Source organism: Aptenodytes forsteri, unplaced genomic scaffold, assembly GCF_000699145.1.
Source record: "Aptenodytes forsteri isolate BGI_AS27 unplaced genomic scaffold, ASM69914v1 Scaffold93, whole genome shotgun sequence".
Taxonomy (NCBI): Eukaryota; Metazoa; Chordata; class Aves; order Sphenisciformes; family Spheniscidae; genus Aptenodytes; species Aptenodytes forsteri.
Genome location: NW_008794665.1, coordinates 4571914 through 4587082, shown reverse-complemented (window position 1 = coordinate 4587082; position 15169 = coordinate 4571914). Strand labels below are relative to the sequence as shown.

Sequence of the window (15169 nt, the reverse complement as noted above, 5' to 3'; positions counted from 1 at the left end):
ACATATAAAGAGCCTGTACTAAAGAGTCTGTACTAAGCCCAAGCAACTTACACTGCCTTTGCTCAGCAGCAGGGAAAAATGTTTATATTTCACTGGCTTTTTTTAACCACTTCAGGTCACTTCTTCTGTTGACTTTTTAAAGATAGACATTTTGTACAAGTCTAGTTTATTTCCCTCCTTGGTTGTATATATTAGATAATGTGGTCTTAAGGCTCATTGGGAGTGTTCATGGTATGATGCCAGTAGGTACTTGGGAAAATAAGCTTCCTGGTTCTTTCACTACCTGCAGGAGATTTGTATTCAAGAGTAGTGAGACTAAGTGATGAATTGCTGTTATGTCTTCTGAGACCTTCTAAGACTGTCCATGGAGAGGGAGTTTTTAGAAGGAAAGCACTGTGGGTTTGGGGTGTATTTTAAGTAGGAGGTAGCAAAGGTGGAGATACTGAAGTGGGGAAAAAAAATGTGCAGATCCTTGCAAAATTTGTCGATTAGACTTAGTTCATGTATAAGGTTGGTTGAAATGAAGAGGGAGAAGTGGAAGAGGTTGATTATGTGCATAAGTTTGGTTTCTAGGCTTTTCTTGTTAAATCAGCGTAACTAGAAGACATTCCAGTTCAGAAGTCAAGTTGTGAGCAGTTTGGAGTACCAGTATGGTACCTCTGTGGGCCAGCATAGTATTCTTAGCGAGCAGGAGCTCTAAATCTGGATCTCAAGTTTTAAGCTAGACTTGTACATGTCGATATAAGGTGATTTAGGCCTGCTTTGGTGTTCTGGGACAGGCTAAACACCCTACATAGAAACAGTCACAATTTGTTAGACCAAGTCTGTCTCTCCTTGCCCTGAAATGAAAACTACAGTTGTTCTCAGGAAAAAATTCTCACTTGTTTTACCGTCCCAGTGAGTGGCAGACATCAAGAGAGAGTGATACACCTAGTCACTCCATAGTTGTTGTGCATACATGTCTATCACATAATTCTTTTAAGAACAATTGCCGACAAGGAAACTGCGTATATCCTGTGGGTCCTTATGGGCTGAAGGATACCCAAAGCATATATCTTGCTTCTAAGCCAGGACTCTGTGTGTGGATTTTACAGGACTGGGAAGGAGAGAGGGAGATACGAATATTTACTATTATATTTAATTTAAATTTCAGTACATAAGGATGCATTATCTAAACAGGCTCTTAAATCATTTTACTGTTGTTCCAATACTTTGTAACCATTAATCCTGAAAAGTGTAAAAAGCTTCATCTTGCATGTATTTATGCCAGTTATTCACCTATTGAACTCTGCTTTATCATGACAAGAAAGCTAGACTAGTTCTTCTCCTTCTTCAGACACTTGAAAAATAAAGTTCTGCTGCTATTGTTTTTTGCTGTGGGAAATACAAAACCAACAAAAATCAAGGAAATAAGATTTGTAAACATCCCCCACATAGTTTCTTGCTTGCAGAGACAAAATTCTGGAGTGGAATTAATTTGGCATGTTTCAATGACTATTGTTCTGTTCCCCATGCTCATTCAGATGCACAGCATGGAGAAACTGCATGGATTTTATGGCTAACAGAGATATTTTTCCATTTTAAAATCACGCATTTGGAAATACTTTTATTTCCCATCACCCCCTGTTTGCCAGTGATTCTAAGTCCTGCAGATGAGCTTGTGGAAAGGCTAATCCTCTGTTTGCAAAGAAGAAATGTTTCAGAAGATCTTGTATTGCTGAATCTTTTTCTGACCATCTGCCTTTTTTGTCTCCCCCGTAATGGGATTCTGCAGCAGAGAAGGTTTTTTCCCATCTTGGAGGAAATGGAAAAAAAAATAGCTGATTTCTCCCATCCTACTGGTGTTGGTTTCTTCTTTTTACTTTTTAATGGCCCTCTGGGATGTTGTTTGTCATGGGGACTGTTGTGTTGAGTCCTGTTCTTTTACATGGACTCCCCTGGGCCAAATTCCATATACTTTCACAGTGTATCACCTCTTTGTTCCCTAGGATGATGATTCTCCTAAGTTGTCTCTGACTCAAGATGCTTGAATTTTCATTACCGGGACAGCTTTTCAAAATTGCTGCTGCCTAGAGTGTTTTCACTTAGAGCCGTTCTGTCTTGCCCTGCCGTATGCTACTGTGCCTGTGAAATCAGCTGTTCCAGAAAGAAGCAATGGTCTAGCAAACTTCTGGGGACATTTCTGAGACCTGAACGTGGCAGTGGATTCTCTACACTAACCACAACCACAGGCGGTCTGGAAATCTCGCTTAGTTTGTTAATGCACTTGTGACTCCCTTCTGTTTGGCCTCATTAGGAACCAGGAACACAATCAGATTGTATAGGTGTGCCAACACTGGGGCACTGCTCCAACCAAGATGTCTGTGTTGGCATCCATACATTCTGGGGAAATTAAAGTAATTTTCTGGGTTCAGCATGCAAAGGCTATGTCCCCTAAATGCGAGTGGTGTGGACCAATAGGAGAGGAAATGGTGTTGAAGACCCAACTTGCATACTCTACAGGTTTTGAAAGGTTTAAGTTTTCTTCAGCCTAGTTCTAGCATGGTCTCATGGACTGAATGCCTGGTAGTGGTTGGAGCACGAGTTATGTTCCAGGGGTACATCTTTATTTGTAAGTAATCTAGTCTGTGTGCTCTGAGCCTGTTCCCTGGTGTGAACTGAAGCATAGCTTGTGTGCGATCCTTGTAAATGTACTCCTGGATCTGACCTGAAATGGTAATGTAGATGTGCACCAAAGGTGGGAGCTGGAGTCAGAGATCTGTCTCTGGAAAGTAGTACAAATTGTCCTGATGATCGTAAAGAGTACAAGATGGAGAAGGGGTGAGTGGTGCACCCTCACTGCTTTTCTAAGTGACTCTTGCTTCCTTATTCTTTATTGATGGGATAAAGGCAAACAATTGTGCAACTATAATATCAGGAGGGGCCTTCTCGAGTTACTGTCTTCAAGACCAGCATTTTTCCTTTGCCTTGTTCTCCCTTGAGCTATGCATGAGAACCAGTTTGTAGGGTGGAGGGCTCTGGCCATGGGGAAAAAAAATGGCATGACAACAGAGGATCTGTCACTGGATTCAAGAATCTCTCACAGACTGTTTTTCTGCCTGTGCTCACATACCGTAAGACGACGACTCCAGTTCTGCGGGAGCTTCTGGCAGGCCTGGCTTGGTTGTCTCGTGTTTCTTGGTGTGGCGGAAGGCACCACCAACACCTTTTCCCCACACCCTGTTGTTGGGTGTTTCTTGGTGTGGCGGAAGGCACCACCACCTTTTCCCCACACCCTGTTGTTGGAGAAAAGAGCAGGTCCTACTGTTTCACTTGACCTCCTCTCCTGAATTTGGGGTGGGATAGGAATATGAGGTCAGTCCTTTCTGTTCCATGCCTACATCATTGTATCCTAGTGATTGAAGTAAAGAACATTTCACAAATAAAGGAACTTTTTTCATAACTTCACAATTATTGATTTTAGTTCAATTATGGATGATGCTTTTGTCGCTTCACCACCCCAAACAAATTTTGACTTGTGGTGGATTAAAAGGTTAAATAATAACCCAGGTGCTGTAACATACAGCAGGCAATTGAGAGTGGGGTAACAGAGCAAACGGATGAGCGGGAGATCAGCCAGGGAACATGTCCTGCCGGCTCTCCTTGTGGGACTACAGCAGAGGCCTGGATTGATGCCATCGTGAGAAGAAAAGTATTAGAGTATGTAGTTTTGCACAAGCAAAGTGTTTGCTGCTAAATAAAGATTACGCATATGCATAAACTATCAAGGAAGTGACGTGCATGTACCCCAGAAAAATAACCATACTTCCAAAATGAGAATGTGGATTTAGGAAAAAAAAATTTTCCTCCTTTCAGATGCTAAAGCATCGGTAGTACTTGCAAGTATTTAACAGTAAAGGTTGGAGTGGACTACTGCAGTAGTGTTGCTGAGAAAAATACTTCGCATTTGTAGAAAGCCTGACTTTAAAGAATTTACAGGTGGTTTGTTTAGGTCTTGCGTTGATGCAGGAGATCAGTCGACAAACAGTCACTGTATATTCTGTGACTGACTGGTCAGTTGGAGGATTCAGAGTGTGTCACTGGAGGATGCGGTGTTAGAATATGAGATTCCTGATCCTCTGCTCAAGCACCTCTGGAAACATTCCCTTCTGCATTTGGCTAAAGATGGGATGAAGACAGAATTGGTCACTACCAGGCATTTGTATGTCTGCCAAACTTTCCCCAGAAGTAGCCATTACAGCCAAAAAATACTGAATGCTGTGGCAGTAGGCATTCTAGAAACTTGTGGTGGATAGGAAAAGTATGTGCCTCTAGGACTATACATTTAGTTCTTCTTAACAGTATAAAGTGAGGTAATATTCCCCAGTCATTGCTCTGCTGCTTGAAGCAAAATATGCTTTTCTTTAAAGTATTGCACCGCTGTCTCTTCATAGAGCTTATTTGTAAGTGTCTAGAAAGAACAAGACTGGAAAACTGTATTTCAGCAGTAAGCAGCAATCTTCTGTCAGAGTACCTCCGTGCATCTCTTGGCTGTAACCACAAAGCATTGTCTGTGTTTGTCATTCCTGCTGCTAGCTATTGTTCTATTGCCAAAGCCTCTCTGAAGATTGTATATCCTGAGATGTCTCTCCAGAATACTGATAACTTGGGATTCATATGCAGAGAGTGCACAGAGTACAAATGAGAATTACGCAGTATGTACTTTGTGCTGTCAGGATGTAGTATTTGGGGTTTATCCAAGCTAGGCTTATGATTGCCATATGTGGACTAGCAAAAGATGCACATAAAGGTGCTTCCCAAGGACAGCAAACAATGGCAGATAAAGCTTGTCTTGTTCTATTTCAGTACATGTCAGATCATAGCTACCCTGAGGATTTGGAGCCCGGAGGAGACGAGAGATTAGATGAATGACTTGAGATGAATGGCTTTTGCCGGGTGACTGGCCAACATGTGGCATGCCAGGGTGCTAAGAGCCTGGCAGTGCTAGAAAATCAAGGTGGGAAAGGACACAATCAGAAAGGCAGTATACAACCGATTCACTAAATTTTATTGTCATCAACGTTAATGGGAGTGTGACAAAATGCAAAGTGGTATATTTATTCTCACTAACACTTCTTTTATATTATGACTAGCTTCTCTAAGAGCACTGTCCACAAATGTGAGCTGAATTTCACTTGGATTTCTTCTTTCATTTTAATTTTACTACTTTCCTATGGAAAGAACTTGATTAAACATAGTAATTTGCTGTGGTTGGGGTTTTTTTGGGTTTTTTTTTTTAAAGAAAAAGTGTCTTATGAAGAGAGACTTAAATGACTGTTCATCCTTCTTGGATTTTTTTTTTGAAGTAAAATAATTATAATACAAAGGCAACATCCTTTCTCCAGTGACTGTAGTGTAGTAGAGTGAGAAAACATCCATTAATTCCAAAATCGGCTAATGTTAAAAGAAATGAGTAGTAGCGTTTGCTTTAAAGCAGAATTTCTTCTCATCTTATGGTAACTGTATAGGCACAGAGGGGAAACATAGAAAGGACTTAAAAACTTTGTGAAGAAATTATTTTAGCAGTTTCTTTCCCTTGGGGCAGAGCCCATGTTTCCTGACTTGTGTATGGCCAAGGCCAGACTTATTCAAAGGTTTGTGTGTTATTGGATTATACTGTTTATTTTGCTTGTCATTCTTAGCCAGAAAGTTATGTCTTTGATTTATTTTCTATGACAAATGTAATGAAGCAACAGTAGTGGAAAACTTTTGCACAAGTTGATTTAAGTGTTAATGATGGATAAGTGTTCATTTCAGCCTGGCTTGTACCATCTCATCACTAGTTAGTTAGAAAAAGGGATGTGCCAACTGGTCTGCTTTGATAGCAATACTGGCTTTGAGCAGCATTGTGTTATATTATGCCTTACATTTATTTTTGTCTTTTTAATGAATGACAATAAGACTAGTACTATATGTAATGTAGGAGGAAAGTGATGAATGTGATTTTTTTTAAATTTTTTTTCATCCCTCTCTGTCAGGCAGTAGCCTTCTGTAGTAGGAGGGAGAGGAATCCGGTTTGAGAAAGTCATTCATGCTGTTGGTGTATTGTTCGTACTTTAGGATTGGGTTGTAGTCAGGTTTTTCTTTTGCTTTTAGCATGCTGGCCTTTTCCAAGGTTCCTTACTGTGTGCATTGGAGAAATTCACGTGTATATTTTATCCAGTCTATCGTTGTCTGCAGAATTAAAAAGCTTTGAGTACTGACTGCGTTTACTACTTGCTCGATGTCAGTTTTGCTTGGGGAAACTATGGAAGTGGTTGCAGACTATGTGGAGTACTGTATTATAGATATTGCTTACATTACTATTTATATGTTCTGGGTGATCCAAACTGAGTATATTTAAAAAAAAAAAAAAATCACAGGTCTAAAGCCACAGTTGTGAACAGTCGTCTGTTAACAATGTTACTGACAACTTTTGGAAATGAGGTTATGATAACTTCCTTCAAAATTATTGCTGTTTTGGGACTATTTCAAAGAAACAAAGGGGATATGAACAGGGAGAAGGAAAAGGATGAAAAACTTAGTAATTCTGCAGATAAGGAGCTGTAGAGGTAAAGGTCTATATTGTTGCTTTTCAAGCCACAGCTTCATTCAGGAGTTAGTAGGGAAAGCAGTAGTCCAAAGTACTCAGCCTGGGTTCAGGCTTCTTTGAGAAAAACATGGAGAAATGTCTGCTACAGCAGCGTGCTTTGCATTGACCTACGGCACTGAGGAGGTGAACGAAGAAATAGTGATACTTCAGCTTTTTTGCTGCCAAAAGGGTTTAGGAAACTGTAACTGTTCCTGTGCAAACTCACTGGAATAAGGAAGACTTTGTGCTTGCTTCTTGATATGACCCATCTGTTCAACATCAGCCAAACTCTAGTTAAAATGTGTTCAAAAAAATAAAATAGTTCCTCAGGATTACTGGCGTCACAACCTAAGCTCTGCTTCTAAGGGGGCAATGGCATTACAAGCAGACTGTGCTGACTGTCATATCTAAAACACAGCATATGTGGTTTACCATGTGATAGGTCTAACCTAAGTTAGTGCAAACCATCTCCCAAGACAAGTCCTTAAACTGCTTTATGTCCTACTAAGAGACTTAACGTTATTTTCAAATTTTTCCTGCTAACTGATTAGTCAGTAGCTGTACTTTAGTTGTATAATGCGTTTTGGGCACTGTAGATGCCTGAAGTTGAATTGGCCAGGTATCCAGTTTGTCAAAATTTGGTGTAAAACTCGTTGTTGCAAGATGCTGCAACCTAGGAGCTCACTTCTAATTTCTGTCAATTGTTGTAAACACTGAGTATAAATGCTAAACTCAAGGTGGTGGTCTTGCTATTGACTACTTTTTCTGTCATAAAGTGTAACTGTGTGCTTACATAAACAACGTATATCATACCTAAAATGCATCTCAGCATGGGTAATAAGATTGAGTTAAGTTTTGTTCAAATATACTTTCTGGCAGACTGATTCTCATAGCTACAGAAGCGGCAAAATGCCCTGTGGGTTTCTTGCAGAGGACTCTAGAAGCATGTTTTGTTGTTCATTTCACATGTTGATTCAGAAATATTGTACATAATCACCCTTTTTATCTCTTTTTGAATGCAAAGATTTTCTTAATTGTGTTTTCTTGCTGTACTGCAGAACATTTATTTGGTGTAGTCTTCTACCTTTTTAAAAAGAAAAATGCAAGCAGAATTTGTACAACTGAAAGCTGAATGTACTTGTTATCCCTTGGCATTGTTTCTTTCCCAGGGAGTGCTGTCCAATATCTCCTCCATCACCGACCTGGGAGGCTTTGATCCAGTTTGGCTCTTCCTAGTGGTAGGAGGAGTTATGTTCATTTTGGGATTTGCAGGATGCATTGGAGCTTTGCGAGAAAATACCTTTCTTCTCAAATTTGTAAGTAGCCTTTGCAACTGTGGCATTCATCAATTACATAGCATAACTCACGTCCTCTGTTCCTGGTTAACTCTGTAAAGATTTTAACACCTTCCGCTTTCCAAAAGATGTTTTATCTGATGTGAGAGTACTGTTCTGTGAATCGCTTTTGCTTAACTGTTAACACTTTACAGCTCTTCAGTCTCTGGTGCTTACTGTTTGGGTTTTTTTTTAAGGTTCGAAACTATTGAGGGTAAGAATCATAACATGGAACTACTGCTTTTCATATGGATATAGCCTAATGTTTTGCTTTCCTGTCACGAAAAGAAATTTCTGCTAAGAATCTGCATGTTGAACTTTGAGTCCATAACAAGCTGCCTATGAAATATGAGGAATGTAGATACACCACTGAATGTGACCCGCATGATTTCTGCTTTGCAAGTGCCCCTCATGGTACAGAGGACATAGGACTGTTATAAGGGGTTGCTGGCTGATATCCTCAGTTCTGTACTGTTTAGCTAATTTGAAAAGGCTTCATTGCTTACTGTCAGTGCTGGGGCCTGAGAGGGAGGAGAATGTGCCCAGGATAGGTAAAGAAAATAGAAGTTGTCGTCTTGAACTCTGGGCTGGACTGTTAGTGGGGAAGGAGCTGCTGATATCCAAACATACCTCAGTATTCAAAACTCCTTTAGCTAAGTAGTCTGGTTCTGTTTTTTGAAAGCCCTCCTCCTGCGAGCTTTGAAGATGAAGATAACAGTATCATGTTCCATTTTAGATAAGTTTAACATTTATAATAAAAATTCAAGATTCTTTCCTCCACGACCCCAACTTCCAGAGGTGTGCACAGCCTGGGTAGTAGTTGTGTCATCATAACCATTAACTATTAATATATACATGAAAAGGCTTCCAGTGAAACAACTGCCTTCAAGTGACATATTTGGCTCCCACAGAGATGTTGTATAAGGAGAGGAGGCAATTGAGAGTTACAGTTCTTGAGGCATTTATAAAGCAGCTTGGGATAGTTCTAGTTTGCTCTTGTCTTGCTTTAAAAAAAAAAGGGGGGGGGAGCCTATTGTAACACTTTTTTTCTCCTCTTCCTTGCTTCTCTTAGCTTGCCTAAAATGAACCCATCTGCTGTACCAGAAATAGCTTCCTGTACCGCAGCTGCAGGAGAAATTAAAAATGCATCTGAACAAGCACAGAGAGCATATTAAAATGAAACTCAAAGGCGCAGTTGCAAAAGGGATGGACTTCCAGTATATGAGGACCCCTGCGTGTTTTAAAACAGTGTAGACTCAGTGGAGATGCTTAGAGAAAGTGGCAGATCATTAGTAATGCCTTTGGCATCCATTGCATTTGCATTAATCATAGCAGCCTCATTTGGTTTTAATGTGGATGTGAGTCATTCCGTAGACATTCCGCTCTGACTTAGTCATTAATTAATTTCTGCTGTTACCAATTTTTGCTTTGTCCGCTTAGGCAAAGCTTTACCAATGAGGGTGTCTAAAGAAAAAGTCACTTAGAAAGCATTTCACTGGCAGTATTGGTTGTTTATGCCTTTGAAAATATAAGTGTCTACATAGAAATTTAAGATGAGTTTTCAGGGGGCCCTACAGGTGGTGAGTAGCCATCTCTGTTGAAATTTACAGTGAATTCTCTTGGACGTCTTCGAAAATCCCAGTGAAATGTCCAAAGTTTTAATTTGTTGGCATTTTTATTATTTGTTAGAATAGAATTAAGATTCCTGTACTACAGCCCTGATTAAAAATGGTGTATTTTTAATTTAAAATTTCCTGTGTGCTGGAACAGCTTGAACTTGCACTGAAACAGATAAAGCCCTAACACTGGACATAATTGTGAGCCTTGAAAAATAAGTTTTTAGTCATAAAGCAAAATAATTTTAGCCTTTTTCTTTTTCTTCATAGTTTTCTGTGTTTCTTGGAATTATTTTCTTCTTGGAGCTCACTGCTGGTGTTCTAGCATTTGTTTTCAAAGACTGGATAAAGGACCAGCTGTATTTCTTTATAAACAACAACATCAGAGCATACCGCGATGACATTGATTTGCAAAACCTCATAGACTTCACGCAGGAATATGTAAGTTGGACTATGTTTATTTTTTTGTCAATCTTACTTTAAAGAAATACATACTTTATTTTTTACTTCACATCTGTGTGGTTTCTTCAAGGAACAACAGAAATATTCTAGCATATAATACTTTTGAATATATATGTATATTTCTTGTTACAGAACTTCTACAAACACGCAGCACCTGTGAAAAGTGGCTTATTTGTTGATGTATGACTGAGCAAAACAAGGTGGAGAGTTGGGGTGACTTATTCTTGAAGACTTAGAGATAGTGTGTCAAATCCACGAGTTAACCATCAGTGTCTTGTGTTCATTTTTTTTGGAGCATATTCCATATGTATATAAAGATATTTTAGGGTTCTTGGGAGGAGGGGTGTTCAAAATATTTTTTTGTAGGAGCTATCACCTCTGTTTAAAAAGAATAATCCTTTTCTAAGCTTAATTTGGTTCTGAGCTGAATTTTGGTGTAGTTTTAGCAACATTAGAGGTGCTACACCACACTGCAGAGTGGCAGAGATGTTTAGCTGGTCTGAGTGAAACTACAATGTTACTTCTTTTTAAGCAGACCTAATGGAATTAGCCTTGCATTAAGCCATTGCAAGGCGGTCCACTTGTGTGCAACCAAAAGGCTACAGTCCAATTTTGCGGGTACTACATAAAACTTGTTCTCCTAACTGGATTAGCAATCTTAGCAGATAAGTCGGGGACAGCATGAGTCTGGAGAGCAAGCTAGTTTTTCAGCTAGTAGAGATAATGCTTGAAGACATCATCTTCAGGTATTGCAGAGGGAACTGTGCTACATCTAGAAAGAGAGAATTGCCATTCCAACGCTTTTAAAAATGTGACTTGTTTGGGGTGTTTTAATTTTTTTTTAAAGTTGACATAGATGGGTTCATTGGGCTAGCTCCTTAAATGCTGTAAACCATCAGTGCACCACTGATCTCCACTCCATTCTTTGTGTGTTCAGCATGTTTTGCCAGAGAACTAAGCCTGCCATTTGGCATATTTACTTTTTGAAGGATTCTGCCTGCCTTCAGTAAAGATGTTATTTGTGCACTATGTGATGCTCAGGAAACAATGTGTTCATACTGTCTGATGTACAGCCAGGTAAAGATTTCCCCAAACTGTCAAAAGGAGTAGTTATACCAGCGTAGCCCTTGGAGCTGATTAGTTTTGTTGAGAACCCAGGGCACATTAAACTGGACAGAATATCATACTCTTGGCCCTACTGTCCCTGGGGCCTGAGCTTGTAGGCCTGTGCAACTCTGGCGTTGTGTAGGCTTATCAGCTCACTCCATGGGTTTCTCTCCAGAGAGCAGCATTGCAGGATGTGAACATAACTTTAATCACATGATAACTTTAGAACAACTTACAGGTTTGGAATGGTCTTTTTTTAAAAAAAACAAAACCAAGCCAGCTTCAGTGAAACCAGAGGGAATCTCAGATTTTTGTTTTGAAAGCTAGAGGGAAACTGGCCGTGATGATGCATGTTACTAATGCTGACATTTGTTCTGAAAGTCAAGAAGCTCTGCTTTCTTTGTTCTAGTGGCAGTGCTGTGGGGCTTTTGGAGCTGATGACTGGAACCTTAATATTTACTTCAATTGCACAGATTCCAACGCAAGTCGAGAGCGCTGTGGTGTGCCGTTCTCTTGCTGCACTAAGGACCCTGCCGTAAGTGACAGTCAAGAGGAGGGTAGGATGGGTCTGCTGTTTCAATTTTAAATCGCTCTGTAAGATTTTTTTTTTTTCTTTTCTGGAAGTCATGCATGATCATTACCTTCTCACCAGCCTGTTTTGGTTTTTTTTTTTGTATTTGCAGCTCAGCTTAACCACTAACTTTTCTGCAGTCAGCAAAAATCCTGAGCTAACTTAAGTCTTCATTGTATGCTGTTTGCTGCTTTTCTTTAGAATGAGAGAACCATGGGCTTGGCTGAACATACATATTAATTTTAGCAAGTATAAAAAGCAGAAGCCCTTCATGAGTTGAAGGATATGAGCTTTCAGTTATCATCAGGATATTTCATTCACTGCCTTAAAGAACAGCAACTCTAAGATCAGACACTCTAAAGCAGGTATTACTCATTCTTTAATGTAGTTTCCAGAGGCTGCAGCCAGTTTTACCCAGTTTGTGCGAGGTATGGTAATGAATGACAGTCTGTGCCCTGAAGAACTGACATATTTTGCATTAGAATCTTGAGTTGGGTATGGACATCTCTACATGCCCTTTTTTTCCCTTCAAAATCACTGCTTGTCTTACAGTCACCTGAGATGAGACCTGTTGAAAGGTCAGAAATTGTTTGGGGAAACAGCTTTTTGGTAAACTTTCATGTCTTTTTCAATAGTTATAGTTCTGGATCATCAAGCAGAAAATGTTGGAGCCATGCATTACTAGTACGGACATGATCAAGAATGAAGGGTAAAGTGTAGGGAAGCAGTTCACTGATGGTGAAAGGCTTGGAACAGGGATGGGTGTGTGCATGGAAACTGTTATGTGGCTAACACTGCATACATTTGACTTTCATATAGCTTAAAAGAAGCAGCCTGTGAGTGCTGGTACTATCTAGTAGTTCAGCTGTGGCTTTTTCTCCACCTGGAGTTCCTTGAATGTATGAGTCTGTAGCACTGACTAAAGTTAGGCAAGTTGCCAACAGGCACCTCAGGTGCTTCCTGTCTTGCTAATGCAACGCAGTCGCTGCTCCCAGCATCCAGTCACTCCTGCTGCTCTCCCCCTCTCCTGATAAGGCACTGCCTTAAGCTGCGTTCTGGTTCCTCTGCAGTGAATATGTCTTCACAGTAGTTTGAATCTTTCTCACAAACATCGCTGAAAATGTTTTAATGAAATATTAAAGCAAAATCTAGGTTAGGCTCAAGCATTACATTATGCTTAGGATTCCCCCTACTGTTTGCCCACCCACCCACACAGAGAGGTCATCACAACCCAGTTTTAAAAATACAGTTGTTACAAAACCAAACCAGTGACAGCAGTACAAGGTAATCCTATAAATACATAATCCATGCTAAAGTTATCTCTCTTCTTTGTGTGTATGCAATTTCTTAGGGGATGATGCAGCAACCAGAAATGTAAAGATAAGTCTCATTCATTGTAGGGAAGCAACATGCTTAATTGCCTTTAAAATAAAGACTAAAAATAATAATATTTCTAAAAATATTAGAAGTCATGCATATAATGGATATAATTGTAACCAAGCTGTGACTGGTTCAATTGCAGTGATAAACACAGGTTTATTCTGTGGGAAAGCAAATGTGTCTCTTTTGGAATTAGTATGCAGTGTCGGACTGATGCAAAAAGTTAATGTGGATGCTTTATTGAACAAGACTTAGTTTTAGTTTAGCTTTTAGGTTTTGCTTGAATCTGGAAGTGGTAAGTTTAAGGTAGGCCAAAATAAGTCTCCTTTAAAGTGAATTCGGACTCCTATAGTTCGCTTTGCTGTGGTTTAGCAGGTTGAAATGTTCCAAATTCTTGTACAGGCAGGGCCTAGAAAAGTTGATTCATTTCCATTTCGTTCTATGCTTTCTTTTGGTTAACGCATTCCAAGGCTAAAGGCAGAAGACGCTGATGATAAAGCAAGTAGCCATTCAGTACAAAGAAGAAAGCTTAAAATCCCTCTGTTGGAATCTTATCTACTTTTACAGCCTTGAAGTGCGTGGCACTGTTATATTTTAGATCCTGGAACAGAAGCATTCATCTCATTAAAAGATACAAATTGCTGAAATCTTAAAAGTCCATTGAGAGAATCCAACTTGTTGGACCTGTTGATGTACTTCCTGCAAAGTGAGGAAACACTTAGAGGAGCTTTAACTGCTGATAGGAGGAGATATCTTTTTCTGTATGGCTGCTTTTTAAAAACTATTTCTCTGCTGGCTGCCTTTCTCACTTCCCACAATTTGATTAAATTGTGGTGTTCAGTATACCTAGCTAAAATTGGCTGATTTTTCTCACTTCCTTGAGCAGTTCCTTTTTCTGCTCACTGTTATTATATGAGCCAGTAACTTAATATTTTGCTGCCGTTGTGGCTGACACCAAAAGTAGTTGCTGCATTTTACTGCCCTGAAATAACTCTGTATACAGGGTAAATGCAGCTTTAGCTTCCAGTGGCTAGCACTTTTTCGCTAGGAAAAGTCTGCTATAGCCTATTTTATTACCTGTGCTTTGCGAGTACTAAAGCAGAGGCGGTAGGAAAAAAACCTCTCTTTTCCCATTGGTATCAAGCTCCTGTAAGAAGGAATAGGCAGTAAGAACATATTACCCCATCTCTTCTTTTTCCTCCCTAGCTTTTGGAAAGGAACTAGGTACTGTATATATTTCTACAGACATCCTCGGTAAGAACTTGCAGCTTCTGCAACAGAACTGCCCCTTCTCACCTCTTCACGCTGCACAGACTGAACCCTGAAGATGTTAACAGTAGTCTTGGCATATTTTTCGGTATAGACAAAACCTTTTCAGCAGAAGGTTCTTTCACTTAAAATAGATGTCCCCTAATCCCTTTACTTTGACTTCTGAATGCTTGCATCTGGAACATGGAGTTCACCCAGGTGGAGGGCTGGTTTTCCCAGCTTGCTGCCCTGAGAGCTGAAAATATTTTTTTGACCGTGTGCTTTGTTTGTTGCAAATAATTAATAGCACTGAATGGAAGAGGAAGGGGTTTTTAAAAAGCAGTATGGTAACCAAAGTTAGGGTGATTGTCTTATTACATACAGGACAAACTCTGGGGAGCTGGGAGAGGGTGTTTGGGAGACACTTCACTGATTGCCTCTCTTCTGTCTCTCTCTCCTAGGAAGATGTTATTAATACTCAGTGTGGCTATGATGCAAGGCAAAAACCAGTAAGCATTTTTTTTTAATGTGGTATCTTAAGGATCTGAATCCCTCTTGCAGGAGCAGGTTATTCTACTGATGGGATAGTTGAATGTAATTATCTCTGTTTTCTTCCCTCTTCTCCTTGGCAGGAAGTTGATCAGCAGATTGTTATCTACACTAAAGGCTGTGTCCCTCAGTTTGAGAAATGGTTGCAGGACAATCTTACCATAGTTGCCGGTATATTCATTGGGATAGCATTACTGCAGGTAAATATCACGTTCTCTGTAATGAGTTACACAGAAGAACAACAGATAAATAGAATATATGAGGGGGGAACTGTATATGAGAACTGGAAATA

At 39.8% G+C, this 15169-nt stretch overlaps 1 protein-coding gene across 1 annotated transcript in view; it reads left to right on the top strand.

Moving 5' to 3' along the window:
• The window catches only part of TSPAN5 (tetraspanin 5), a 43201-nt gene that overhangs the window by 22234 nt on the left and 5798 nt on the right, over nucleotides 1–15169 (top strand). The window contains exons 4-8 of the mRNA XM_009273615.1: nucleotides 7780–7926; nucleotides 9831–10001; nucleotides 11539–11664; nucleotides 14790–14837; nucleotides 14961–15077. Coding sequence (XP_009271890.1) covers nucleotides 7780–7926; nucleotides 9831–10001; nucleotides 11539–11664; nucleotides 14790–14837; nucleotides 14961–15077 — 609 coding nt within the window. The remainder of the gene's footprint in view (nucleotides 1–7779; nucleotides 7927–9830; nucleotides 10002–11538; nucleotides 11665–14789; nucleotides 14838–14960; nucleotides 15078–15169) is intronic.